Source organism: Triturus cristatus, chromosome 9 (assembly GCF_964204655.1).
Source record: "Triturus cristatus chromosome 9, aTriCri1.1, whole genome shotgun sequence".
Classification (NCBI taxonomy): domain Eukaryota; kingdom Metazoa; phylum Chordata; class Amphibia; order Caudata; family Salamandridae; genus Triturus; species Triturus cristatus.
Genome location: NC_140592.1, coordinates 369,770,412 through 369,784,880, shown reverse-complemented (window position 1 = coordinate 369,784,880; position 14,469 = coordinate 369,770,412). Strand labels below are relative to the sequence as shown.

Here is a 14,469-nt window from a genome sequence, read left to right as displayed (position 1 = left end):
TCCTACTATTCAAGGACCGGTCTTGCTAGGATTGGGAGGTCAACATCTACAGGGTGTCTACGGGGTGTGGTCAGAAGGCACTTTCTACCATGTCTTGTGGGAATGCCCTAGACTTCCAGAATTCTGGAAAGACATTGTGGGTGTGATGTCCCAATTGACAACAACTGAGATCTCCTTGGATGCAAAATGGCTTTTATTAATATTATAGTGGGAGGAAGGCTGGACGAAATACCAAAATATCGGACTCAACCTGGCTGCAGAGGTGGTGAAGAGGAATATAGCACGAGCATGGGGCAGTCCCGACCCACCTAAAAATCGCAGACTGGAAGGCTGATCTTGATTGGTGTCAAAAGGCAGAAAAGGTGGTGTATCTAACCGGGGATGTCCCAAGAAGTGGGAGAAAATCTGGGGTCCCTGGCAGGGTTATAGAGGGTATTAGCAAGGTGGGTGGGACCACTGTGCGATTGATGCCATTGCAGGTGGGAGGGGGAGAGAAGGGTCGCTAAGTTCCTGAAAAATGGGCCGTACAAGCTTCCCTTACATCCAGGATTACTGCACTACTGTATTGTTTTGTGATTATTGTCCACTTGTACATGTTGTGTGTGTATTAAGCTATTCCTGTTGTCCTGCGGTAAACTCTTAGTGATGAGCATGCTTTAATAAAAAAATAATTTTAGAAAAAACAAAAAAAACAAAAAAAAACAATATACAAATATGGATATTTTCTACTCTAATTTTCTTAAGGTATTGCAAGTTGATAAAGGGGATTGTAGGAACTAACGCCCTGGGGCTGATGCTGGGCGCATTGGGTAACACCTTCTCGAATATGTAATTTGTGCTTTTTGACTGGAGGGTGGTCCCTACCATTAACATGCATAGGCTTAAGTAGAACTCTCTTCCAGGTTCAGAAGTAGCCCTGGGAAAAATGTTTCAGGTGGTGTCTGTAGATTTGGATGGTTACAAGGTATTGGCAGAGATGGGGGTCCCTGAGTATCTTATAGAAGTTTTAATTAGATTTCATTCGAATAATTATGCCCTGGTTAGATGGGGGCCACAGGGCGAGTTGAAAGACCCCATCACAGTTAATAGGGGAGTAAGGCAGGGGTGTGTGCTAGCTCCTACTGTTTTTCTCTTATAGATCAATGATTTGGTGTCTCAGCTTGAGCAATGCGAAGGAGATGCCCCTCATCTTCCTTGAATCAAGATCCCCACCCTATTGTTTGCAGACGATACCCCTGTTCTAAATTCGCTATGGAAATTCAGAATCTTCGGGCTAGTTTTGGGCAATTCTGCAAGCGGCGGGGGCTGGAGATCAACCTCGGCAAGACAAAATATATGGTTTTCAACCCCTGCCCTACTTTTCATGCAAACTCAACTCAATGGTGTGGCCCTGGAAAGAGTCCAGGTGTTTGGTTATCTTGGGGTTACGCTCACAGAGCGATTCCATGGTCATCTCACATTCGGGTACGTGGACTCAATCTAGAGCAGCACTGTGGGCGTATTTTCTGGGCCCATTGCGGCTCCCTTTTTCACCCAGTGATCCCAGCCCTAGAAATCTATAAATGTCAGGCTTTGGGAGCTACCCTGTATGGTAGGGCTCTTTGGGACTTTCAAGACTCTACGTCCCTAGAAGTTACAGAAAGTCTTTTTGGAAGGAATCTTTGCAGTCTACCTGTTAGTACCTTATTTCTTCCCCTATGCCTTGATTATGGCCTTAGACGCATTAACGATATAGCTGGGTTGAGGCCACTTCTGAATTGGTGGAGACTTTGGGTAATTCCAGCGCTCACGCCTTTTTGTACGGCCTTAGAGGATGTACTGGGGCAGCCCGTGGCCTGTAGGATTGCATGGCTTCAGTCAATGAAAGATCGTCAGGGTCAGATTGGGTTCAAGCATTTGTGGTTTTCCCCTGCAGATGTTGGTTTGGTTTCTAGAACGAATAGAGCTAAAAGAGGCCTTTGGTGTTATATTGGCATCTTAACCTTAGGGCTGGCTCTCTTACGGATTCCTTCCTAGAGTTTAAAGCAGATTATTGCTCAGAAGCTTATCTGGATGAGATAGAACCTCTCCATGCTAAGACTTCATACATTAAATTCCGCTTGGAGATTTAGTCCATTCGCACTTTCACCGCTAAATTGAATTGTCCAACAAGCGATAGCAACAGGTTCAGCGGCGGCTCCTCCGCAGAGGAGCGCCACCCCACTGCTCTTTGAGAAGTGGAAAAAGGAAATGATAACACTATGTTATTATCATTTTATTTATCCGGTGCGAAGCAGGTTTACGGGGCAGGGCGGGGCTGGGGTCACAGCCAGCAGGGGAGGAGTGGCTAGGGCTCTTAAGTGCGCATGAAAGTTTAACTGGCCACCTTGGGCGGGCCAAACAGTCATGCGCCATTTGCATGTACCCCACTAGCGGTATTGTACAGCCTGGGTGGAGAACATGCACAGGCTCAAAGTCCCCGGTCTGAGCGCCGAACCACGGTAGGTTTGTGCGAGTTTTGAGAGCCTCCCTAGCTCCCCCCCCCCCAAAGTGTCTCATAAGAGGTAGAGGTTAATTCATCAATTGAAGATGGATTTTTTGCTTAAGAACTGTCCAGGTAGCACATGTCCACTCTTTTCTCTTGTAACCTTGGCAATCATCTCTCATGGTTAATAAGGGTTTTGGCAGAAACATTTTTGCTTGTCCTATTCTTTTGGTCAGTAATCTGGATAACGACAATACATGGACGTCCTGCGAGGATCATCAGAGTAAACCTTCATGTTTACACATGCTTCACAGGCTTTAAAGTGACCTCTTTCTGAGGATTCTTTGATGTTCAAACAATGTTGGTGAAGAGAGACAGACAGACACACAAACCCCTACACCCTGCCATCTCAGGAAAGGAAAAGGTGCAAAGTGAGGCTCTATAAGCAATTAAAGTGATCTATCAGTGTAAAGATAGAACAGGGCTCCCGGGGTTCCCTTTCCACATGATGTGCAGTAGAAATCTGTGGTGAGAGGTCCTCTAAGAGGGATGGAGTTCAGAGCACTCATCTCACCGATTGGTGCTCAGTTTTGTTTTCAATGAGGTGAATGTACTACTGTAAGTGACACTGGGTTGTGGCCTTTCAGGCTATTACATTCCATACTGCTATTATAAGGTTACGGTGGGATACCCACCTTGACAACTGGAAAGGATTCAAGCATGTGAATCTATGAAAGATCCAATAGTAGAGAATGTGGTACAACATAATTGCTTTACTCCCAACAACATAAAATATAGTAAAAGACCCGCTTTGTTTTTGAATCAAACATTAGAGCATAGACAGGGTTTGGATCCATATTCCAGTACAGCAAAATATACACGCAGCTTAGGCAGTTCTTACCGCTCTTAAATAACGACTATCAGTTCCTGCAGGGAAGATCTCTGGTTTCAGAGCGAGGTTGCTAAAATGAAGAGAAACAGAAGCTAAGTGTTACATCAAAAACAGCACATCCTCCTGTAAATAAATGATATGGTTTTTGCTAGGAAATAACCCCCCCCCCCCTTACAATGAGTATTATGGTGCTAAATAGTACTTTGGGGCAAATAAGCACCACACCCAAAAGTTTATGAAATTCAACCACTGAGTTTCCATGGGTTTTTGTGTGTTAATATTGTGGCTGTGTTGTACTTGTAAATTGTATTTATAGAGCTATTCCTACCCCAGATGAGGTATTGAAGCACTCTGCTGCAAGTAGTATGCTACTGTGCAACCAAAGGTTAGAGATAAATAGATAGTAGATTAATATGTGCTTCCTTTTGCTTGTAGGATTATTTGTGGTAAGTCTGGACTTTTGAAATCTCATGCATTTACTCTAGTTTTTTGAATAGGCATAACTTATAACCTCAAGTGGATTACTAAAGGGAGAATGTGAGATGTTATAAGGAGTGGTGGATATGTGTGCCTGTCAGTTGGATGAGTAGGTAGGAAGAGAAAAGAATTTGGAAAGCACATCTTGGAATCCTCTCTAGTCTGCAAGGTTTGGAATGAGTCATCGGGCCCGATACACAAAAGTAATCAGAGACAAAATCCTAACTTTAAGACTTTTGGTATTCACAAAATGCATTTAGGACTACTAAAGTTAGGAATCCTAAGTTTACTACTCCTAAATGCCCTTTGTGAATACCGAAAGGTGTAAAGTTAGGATTTTGTCCCAGTTAAACTTAAGTTTTGGTCGTCTTAACCAAGCAAAAGGAAACAGCTACCTCCCGAGGGAGGGCACCTGGGGAGTTAGCAGGAGCCGGTCCCAGGTGCTGGCAGTCTCCAGGGCCATAAATGGCTCCACAAGCGGGCCATAAATGGCTCTACGAGAGGGGCCTTAAATATCTCCATGTGGGGGGCCATAAATAGCTATGTGGGGGGCCACGCGGCCCTCCTCCATCATAGAATTTAGCCCCAGGGCCCGCCATGGACCCTACATTAATTTATTTCAGCCCTGGGGAGGTGGCGGTCGCTGGGGCTGCAGGTGGGGGCCACGACTCCCCCTTAAAATTCAATATAAATTGCCCGAGGAAATGGTGGGCACCCCACATTAATTTTATATGTCTTGCCCCGGGGAAGTAGTGGTTCCCGGAGCTGCAGGGGAGGGGGGGGGCTGCCAGGAGCTGCATGGGCTTTCCCACATTAATTTAACTTGATTTGCACCGGGGTTGTGGCGGTCCTCCAGGGGTGCGGGCGGGTCCCGCAGACCCGCCTGCATATATATTTTTATAGTGCTCTGATGAGGTGGTGGTCCCTGGGGCTGCGAGAGGGGGTAAGAGCCACCCTTCATTAATTTAACTTCATGCACCTAATAGAGGTGGAGGTCCCCAGGGTGCACGCGGGCCCAGTGGGCCTGCCTGAACACATGTTAAAGTGCCCCGGGGAGGTGGCGGTCCCCGGGGCTTTCATAAGCCATTGGAGGGGGGCCATGTGTGCCCCCTCCTTTATATATTTGCTCATGCTACCTGGATGTCCCACCCGGGGGCTCAACATTACAGGAGCCCAAACTTTTTTTTCCGAAGGGAGCTGCAGATTGTGTGCGTCTCCCGCAGAAATCTGTTCTACCAAAAATGCTTATTTTGACCTGCAGGGATACCCCTCCACCCCACAAGTGGCCTAGGGGGTCAGGGTATGTTTTATCCTGCCCTCTTTTCTTTTTTTTTTAACGTTTTTATGTGGGACTTGGCTGAAGCAGAGTCCCAAGATGGCTGCCTGCACTTTGTGGTGTAAGTGCTAGCGGCCGTTCAAATTTGAACATGAGGACTGTCGGATCCTCGGAGAATCCGTATCCCTATATATTTAGAATTTGGATTTCCATTAATATTAATAGACTACTGAACAAATTTACACCAATTTACAAAAAGGTCACTTTCTGGACCAACAGCCACCTTTCTGGCAAATTTGCTGTAATTTCGTTCAGTTGTTCTGGCTGTAGTCGTGTCTAAAATTCCTATGAGAATTAACTTGTTAAATGCATGTTTTTTGACCCCCCATTTATCTCGGCCCCCGCTTGAAGGATCAACCAGAAACTTTCCATGCACAACAAGAATCACCTGGGCACTTTTTTGGGAAAGTTTTGTGAAGCTTTGTCAACCGGCACCAAAGATATAGGCAAGTCAAAAAACGTTTTTCCTATGGAAACATGGTCCTAACTGTGACTGCCTATTGGCGACCGCCAGCAGGTTTTATATATATATATATATGACATGGAGTGAGTTTAAATAAATACGGACAGAAGCTAAAAGAGGAGTTCGGGCCGGAGTGTTTTTTTTCAAAGAAGAAACGTAAAGGATTGAGCATTTCGAGATATATATATATATATATATATATACACACACACACAGATTTATGAATACATGAGGTGCAAGTAGGAGTTGTGAGGTAATTGTGTATTTGTGCTGCTGTACCTCGAGGGGGCCTAAAGGTGGGTGTCCTTGTGTTGTTTGGAATACCATTAATAGACACACTCACAGTTCTTTGCAGGGTCCACTGAAGGCCTTCCACCAAGGATCTGACTCTGCAGTCGATGTCACCGTCTGGTCCATTGTTTTCTATTAATGAAGAAAGAGAAATATCACAAGTCCTTTATGGAAAAATACAGCAGGAAAAGTGGAATCTTTGAGGGACATATGGGAAAGCGACATTTTAGAGGAGGGCATGAAAATCGGAGGCCTTCTGAGACAAGAGAAAGGAGTGAGCAATGGGTAACCCAACGCACCTGATAGAATTCATAGGTCACTCCTTCTCCAGCCTGCCGACACCAATTCTGAATATTCACCTCGAAAGCCTGCAACAGTACAAAGACCAACAGTAACAAATATGGTAAACGTGAGGGGTAGGAAGGGTTAACCTCTAAGCTGCTAGACTAAGACACCAGTGAGAAATAAGAAAGCTAAATGATAAAAGAGAAATGAGGTTGTGAGTTGATGTATGCAAGGAAAGTAATCAGAGTAAACAAGACACAAGAAGGTGCAGGCAAAGGTGTTGGAGAAGTTTAATCTGCCCATTCTCCTTTCCTAGCCTGTATATCCATTTTTTTTTAGAGCAGCAGTATTTCAGAAGGACAACTGGTCCAGTTTACAGTTTGAGATTTACAAAAAAGAAAAAGTATCACTGGCTCTACCTCCTTCCCCTGCAACCATCCTCTACCCAGGCCAACGTTATTACTCAGGTCACAGGTCCAGCCAGATAAATATTCAAGCGTAACTGTCTCCTGTCTGTTTCTGCTTTTCCAGTGTTCCACTTTCAAACCAACGCTGTAGATCAAGGTTTCTTATAATATTCACTGCCGTTCCTTCATTTGCATAAGCCTAACACTGTTGTGATACTGCTACGTACCCTCCATTTTCCCATCATGTGCTCCCAAAACAACTTCTGTTAATCTTGTTCTATTTGTTTAGCTATGCTTTGTTATGCTATGCTATGTTTTGTTATGCTATGCTAGGTTTTGTTGTGTTTTGTTATGCTATGTTTTGTTATGCTATGTTTTGTTATGCTATGCGTCGTTATGCTATGTTTTGTTATGCTATGCTATGTTTTGTTTTGTTATGCTATGCTATGCTATGTTTAGTTATGCTATGCTACGTTTTGTTGTGTTTTGTTATGCTATGCTTTGTTATGCTATGTTTTGTTTTGTTATGTTATTTTTTGCTATGCTATGTTGTGTTTTGTTATGCTATGCTATGTTTTGTTGTGTTTTGTTATGCTATGCTTTGTTTTGTTATACTATGTTTTGTTTTGCTATGCTATGTTTTGTTGTGTTTTGTTATGCTATGCTTTGTTACGCTATGCTGTGATTTGTTGTGTTGTGTTAAGCTATGCTATGTTGTGTTGTGTTTTGCTATGCTATGTTTTGTTATGCTATCCTATGTTTTGCGATGCTATGCTTTGTTGTTTTTTGTTATGCTATGCTTTGTTTTGTTATGCTATGTTTTGTTTTGCTATGCTATGTTTTGTTATGCTATGCTTTGTTATGCTATGCTGTGATTTGTTGTGTTGTCTTATGCTATGCTATGTTTTGTTGTGTTGTGTTTTGCTATGCTATGTTTTGTTTTGTTATGCTATGCTATGCTATGCTTTTTTATGCTATGTTTTGTTTTGATATGCTATGCTATGTTTTTTATGCTAAGCTATGTTTTGTTTAGCTATGCTATGCTATGTTTTGTTGTGTTTTGCTATGCTATGTTTTGTAGTGTTTTGTTATGCTATGCTTTGTTTTGCTATGCTATGTTTTGTTATGCTATGCTATGTTTTGTTATGCTATGCTGTTTTGTTGTGTTTTGCGATGCTATGCTTTGTTTTGTTATGCTATGCTATATTTTGCGATGCTATGCTATGTTTTGTTGTGTTTTGTTATACTATGCTTTGTTATGCTAGGTTTTGTTTTGCTATGCTATGTTTTGTTATGCTATGCTGTGATTTGTTGTGTTGTGTTATGCTATGCTTTGTTGTGTTTTGCTATGCTTTGTTATGCTATGCTATGTTTTGTTATGCTATGCTATGCTTTGTTATGCTATGTTTTGATATGCTATGCTATTCTATGTTTTTTTATGCTATGCTGTGTTTTGTTTAGTTATGCTATGCTATGTTTTGTTGTGTTTTGTTGTTTTTTGTTATGCTATGCTATGTTTTGTTTTGCTATGCTTTGTTATGCTATGCTATGTATTGTTTTGTTATGCCATTTTTTGTTATGCTATGCTGTTTTGTTGTGTTTTGTTATGCTATGCTATTTTGTGTTTAGTTATGCTACGTTTTGTTTTGTTATGTTATGCTATGTTTTGTTATGCTATATTTTGTTATGCTATGCTATGTTGTGTTTTGTTATGCTATGTTTTGTTATGCTATGCTGTTTTGTTTTGTTATGCTATGCTTTGTTTTGTTATGCTATGTTTTGGTATGCTATGCTATGTTTTGTGATGCTATGCTATGTTTTGTTATGTTTTGTTATGCTATGTTTTGTTTTGCTATGCTATGCTATGTTTTGTTATGCTATGCGTTGTTATGCTATGTTTTGTTTTGTTATGTTATGTTTTATGCTATGCTATGTTTTGTTTAGTTATGCTATGCTATGTTTTGTTGTATTTTGTCATGCTATGTTTTGTTATGCTATGTTATGTTTTGTTATGCTATGCTATGCTTTGTTATGCTATGCTATGTTTTGTTATGCCATTTTTTGTTATGCAATGCTGTTTTCTTCTGTTTTGTTATGCTATGCTATTTTGTGTTTAGTTATGCTACGTTTTGTTGTGTTTTGTTATGTTATGCTATGTTTTGTTATGCTATATTTTGTTATGCTATGCTATGTTGTGTTTTGTTATGCTATGCTATGTTTTATACTTTGCTGTTTTGATGTGTTTTGTTATGCTATGCTTTGTTTTGTTATGCTATGTTTTGTTATGCTATGTTTTGTGATGCTATGCTATGTTTTGTTATGCTATGTTTTGTTTTGCTATGCTATGCTTTGTTATGCTATGCTATGTTTTGTTATGCTATGCTACGTTTTGTTGTGTTTTGTTATGCAATGCTTTGCTTTGTTTTGCTATGTTTTGTTATGCTATGTGTTGTTGAGTTTTGTTATGCTATGCTATTTTTTCTTATGCTATGCTATGTTTTGTTATGCTATGCTATGTTTTGCTATGCTATGCTTTGTTTTGTTATGCTATGCTTTGTTATGCTATGCTATGTTTTGTTTTGATACTTTTGTTATGTTATGCTATTTTTTGTTGTGTTTTTTTATGCTATACTGTTTTGTTATGCTATGCTTTGTTTTGTTGCGTTTTGCTATGCTAGGCTTTGTTTTGTTATGCTATGCTATGTTTTGTGATGCTATGCTATGTTTTGTTATGCTATACTATGTTATGTTATGCTATACTATGTTATGTTTTGTTATGCTATGTTATGATTTGTTATGTTATGTTATGCGAGGCTATGTTTTTTTATGTTATGTTATGTTTTGTTAAGTTATGGTATGCTATGCAATGGTTGTGTTTTGCTATGCTAGGCTTTGTTTTGTTATGCTATGCTATGTTTTGTTATGCTATGCTATGTTGTGTTATGTTTTGTTATGCTATACTATGTTTTGTTATGCTATACTATGTTTTGTTATGCTATACTATGTTTTGTTATGCTATACTATGTTATGTTTTGTTATGCTATGTTATGATTTGTTATGTTATGTTAGGCGAGGCTATGTTTTTTTATGTTATGTTATGTTTTGTTAAGTTATGGTATGCTATGTAATGGTTGTGTTTTGCTATGCTAGGCTTTGTTTTGTTATGCTATGCTATGTTTTGTGATGCTATGCTATGTTTTGTTATGCTATGCTTTGTTTTGTTATGCTATACTATGTTATGTTATGCTATACTATGTTATGTTTTGTTATGCTATGTTATGATTTGTTAGGTTATGTTATGTTAGGCGAGGCTATGTTTTGTTATGTTATGTTATGTTTTGTTAAGTTATGGTATGCTATGCAATGGTATGCAATGCTAGGCTATGTTTTATTATGTTATGTAATGGTATGTTTTGTTATGTAAGGCTATGTTCTGTTATGTTATGCTGTTATTTTATGTTAGGCTAGGCTATGTTTTGTTAGGTTATGCTATGTTATGGTGTATTAAACTACTGTGGATTTTATAACATCCAAAAGCTGATGAATGGAGCGGGCTTGCACGTCTTTGGGCTTGTGCGCGCTCCCCTCCCTCCCCCACCACAGTACTTTGCATTTTGCCCTGTGTCTGTGTTTAGTTATGCTACGTTTTGTTGTGTTTTGTTATGTTATGCTATGTTTTGTTATGCTATATTGTGTTATGCTATGCTATGTTGTGTTATGCTATGCTATGTTTTATGCTATGCTGTTTTGTTGTGTTTTGTTTTGTTATGCTATGTTTTGTTAGGCTGTTTTGTGATGCTATGCTATGTTTTGTTATGCTATGTTTTGTTTTGCTATGCTATGCTATGCTTTGTTATGCTATGCTATGTTTTGTTATGCTATGCTACGTTTTGTTGTGTTTTGGTATGCAATGCTTTGCTTTGTTGTGCTATGTTTTGTTTTGTTATGCTATGCTACGTTTTGTTGTGTTTTGGTATGCAATGCTTTGCTTTGTTGTGCTATGTTTTGTTATGCTATGTGTTGTTGAGTTTTGTAATGCTGTGCTATTTTTTCTTATGCTATGCTATGCTTTGTTTTGTTATGCTATGCTACGTTTTGTTGTGTTTAGGTATGCAATGCTTTGCTTTGTTGTGCTATGTTTTGTTATGCTATGTGTTGTTGAGTTTTGTCATGCTATGCTATGTTTTGTTATGCTATGCTATGCTTTGTTTTGTTATGCTATGCTTTGTTATGCTATGCTATGTTTTGTTTTGATATTTTTTGTTATGCTACACTGAGGACAAATGTTTTTTGTTAGGCTGTTTTGTGATGCTATGCTATGCTATGTTTTGTTTTTTGTTATGCTATGTTTTGTTTTGCTATGCTATGCTATGCTTTGTTATGCTATGCTATGTTTTGTTATGCTATGCTACGTTTTGTTGTGTTTTGGTATGCAATGCTTTGCTTTGTTGTGCTATGTTTTGTTATGCTATGTGTTGTTGAGTTTTGTAATGCTGTGCTATTTTTTCTTATGCTATGCTATGCTTTGTTTTGTTATGCTATGCTACGTTTTGTTGTGTTTTGGTATGCAATGCTTTGCTTTGTTGTGCTATGTTTTGTTATGCTATGTGTTGTTGAGTTTTGTCATGCTATGCTATGTTTTGTTATGCTATGCTATGTTTTGTTATGCTATGCTATGCTTTGTTTTGTTATGCTATGCTTTGTTATGCTATGCTATGTTTTGTTTTGATATTTTTTGTTATGCTACACTGAGGACAAATGAATGTGTGGCAAAGGAGCAGAGGGTGATGTAAAGTTAACTAAGGACAACATAGGAGGAAGGGAGAGATGGAGAAACATGATGCAAGCATCGATGTATAGTCATGAGCGAGGAAACATGAAAATCTGCTGCGCGCTGACAAACACACGTGCTGAAGACAAAGTTGAATGGAAGCACAAGCGATTATCCTTACCGTTTGTCTAATCGTGCCTTTACATTTATTTACATGCGTTAGAGGACACGCGCTGTAGATGATATGAAATGAAAGTACAAGCGATAATCCTTCACGCTTGGCTGCATGCTGTTAGTTGAAGATGGGTAAGACTTCCCTTGAAATCGGAACAAGCGTATGAATCAAGGCTCAGCAAAATAAAAGAAAATCAAAGGCGGTAAAAGGCTTGAAAAGTTTGTAGTGGCGAAAGTGAAAGTAATCGAGCAGAGCATCAAAGGGCTGGGTGAGAAGGGAGGGGGGAATGCAAGGGTCAAAGCGGCTAAAGTGAAAGAAAGCTATAGAGAAGGGAGGGGGGAGTGGGAGCAGCTGTGCACGTGCATGTGATCGTGCACTCAAGGTTTAGGCCAGCCAAAACTGTGGGTAGCACTTTGAAAATCCCACATACAAAATGTCTCTTCGAGCCTTTGGCTCGCGAGACCTAAAAATGGGCATGCTCATTAAATATCACATCACACCCCACAGCACATTAAGTTTACTTTTGAGTTTCCACCCTCGCACTGAGAGGTACATTAGATCCAAGTCAGCGACAAGGAAGTGGAAGATCAACAGCTGCATTAACCCTGCTCCTAGGCTAAGGTAAGGGAGCAACAGGGAATATTTTAATGTACAATTGTTCATATTGGGATTTTATCTCGGTGCACAAGTAGCATTGTCTGCTCAAGTTGATTATTTAATTACCCTTCATCAGCACTGTTTGTGCCATCAATGTGTTGCAAGAATGTTCCCTAAAATGATTCAGTGGGAAGAAATGCTCAAAGAAGACGAATTTACTAGAAGAATCCACTTAAAGCTTTCTTTCAGTAATAAATTGAGGGGCTGCTCTCCCTCACTACACAATGCAGCAGAGAAGGCAACGATTCTAAAAGAGACTGACATGACGGAGAATTTTCCCAAACCTAACTCCGCACTGCCAAATGCCAGAGCAGGTCATAGGGGAAGAAATCTTACTGAGAAAATATATATAGGAAACAATTATTAAAATGAATGTGGCGATGTACCAGTAGATCAAATTCCAGAGTCAAGTATAACTATCACACTTGAAAGTTCAATTAACAATTCATTCTTTAATATTTTTGTGAAGTTATATACTTTTTTTGGCTTTTCTTTTTCCTTATTTATCTAACACAATGCTCATTTACGTGACATTATGACATCCTAACATGATATAGCAGATTTATAAAGGATTAATTCATGATTTACAATTTATCAGACATTAATTTTTTCTGCTTTCAATTGTGTTGCAAAAATATCAAACAAAATTAAATTAATACATAATAAACATGGCTATTTTTGTCTATTCCAGTCAAACAGTTAGTTTGGTTTATAAGTTATGTTGAAGTCTCTAGTAGTTTTGAGGCATATGAAGCGATTGATGGGTCATTAGTTGCCATGAACGCAACACTTCTGACGTCAGTACAAACCAAGAGAATAGACTAAAACTGCGGTAATGCTCAATCGAGGTATACTAGGTGTACTGGGTCACTAGCTGCTATGGGTGTAATATTTTTGTCGTTAGCATAAGCCATGGGAATGGATTACAGCTGTAGAAATGTTCGATTGAGACACACTTGGTTTTTTGATCTGAGATGATTATTATCTTAAACATCTATGTGTAAATAGGAAGATGAGATCGAAATGTATATAAATGTATAAATGTATATATGTATAGGGTCGATATAGGGCCATTTTTAATATAAATTGCACTTGAATATGCGGTAGATGTACAATTGGTCATAGATTATTCTTTTTCTTGATTATGTTTTAGGAATTCTTGAATATCATGGCTGCCTGAGGAAGGCTGATCGCCGAAACGCGCGTAGACTGGAATAGACAAAAATAGCCATGTTTATTATGTATTAATTTAATTTTGTTTGATATTTTTGCAACACAATTGAAAGCAGAAAAAATTAATGTCTGATAAATTGTAAATCATGAATTAATCCTTTATAAATCTGCTATATCATGTTAGGATGTCATAATGTCACGTAAATGAGCATTGTGTTAGATAAATAAGGAAAAAGAAAAGCCAAAAAAAGTATATAACTTCACAAAAATATTAAAGAATGAATTGTTAATTGAACTTTCAAGTGTGATAGTTATACTTGACTCTGGAATTTGATCTACTGGTACATCGCCACATTCATTTTAATAATTGTTTCCTATATATATTTTCTCAGTAGTATTTACTTTAATACCCTAAGATAGGAAACTAGATTAGGGGTACCCTTGTTATGTTACATATCATAGGGGAAGAAATCACCATGCTTAGCTTTTGGCAGTCCATTGACTTCAATTCTAGAAGAGGTGGTAGAGTCCTCTCTGGGTGTCAGACTTCGCTCTTCCAATTTCCCTTCTCCCTCAGCAGCAGGGACAGCATCCTACACTTTGGAATCATCATGACTCAGGACTGATGATGTTCTTGATTTGGGAGATTCAGAGTCAGCTCTGTGACACAAGCTTACAGGGTTCTGCTCTGACAACTTCTCTGCAGGGCCAGACATGGGATGGCCCAGAACACCTACTGGACGCTGACTGGGAGCACACTAATGACTGTTACAATAACTGATCACCATGTTTACTGGCATAGTGATGCAGGTGCATCCAGGTTTTAGCATGGGGTTACCAAAACTAGAAATTACGTTTTCAGATGTTATGACGGTCTAATGGTAGGTAGGTGATGCTGTTTAAAATTCTCAGTGTGGTTCAAAATTTAAGATCTTGAAGAGCGTTCATAAAATCACTTACACTGATTTTTTAGTTAGCCGGGTCATCTACCTATGCTTATTTATACAACTAAATATTTGTGGAAAATATTAGGAGGAGGGCGCCATCAATTAAAGGCTGGCTTGCTGATGTCACCTAT

The 14,469-nt window shown here is 39.2% G+C and overlaps 1 protein-coding gene across 2 annotated transcripts in view; it reads right to left on the bottom strand.

Moving 5' to 3' along the window:
* ACY1 (aminoacylase 1) overlaps positions 1-14,469 on the bottom strand; it is a 134,556-nt gene that overhangs the window by 35,464 nt on the left and 84,623 nt on the right. For both annotated transcript variants that reach the window (XM_085625181.1, XM_085625182.1), the window contains exons 12-14: positions 6,223-6,291; positions 5,976-6,055; positions 3,366-3,426 (exon numbers count right to left, since the gene is read on the bottom strand). In XM_085625181.1, coding sequence (XP_085481307.1) covers positions 3,366-3,426; positions 5,976-6,055; positions 6,223-6,291 — 210 coding nt within the window. The remainder of the gene's footprint in view (positions 1-3,365; positions 3,427-5,975; positions 6,056-6,222; positions 6,292-14,469) is intronic.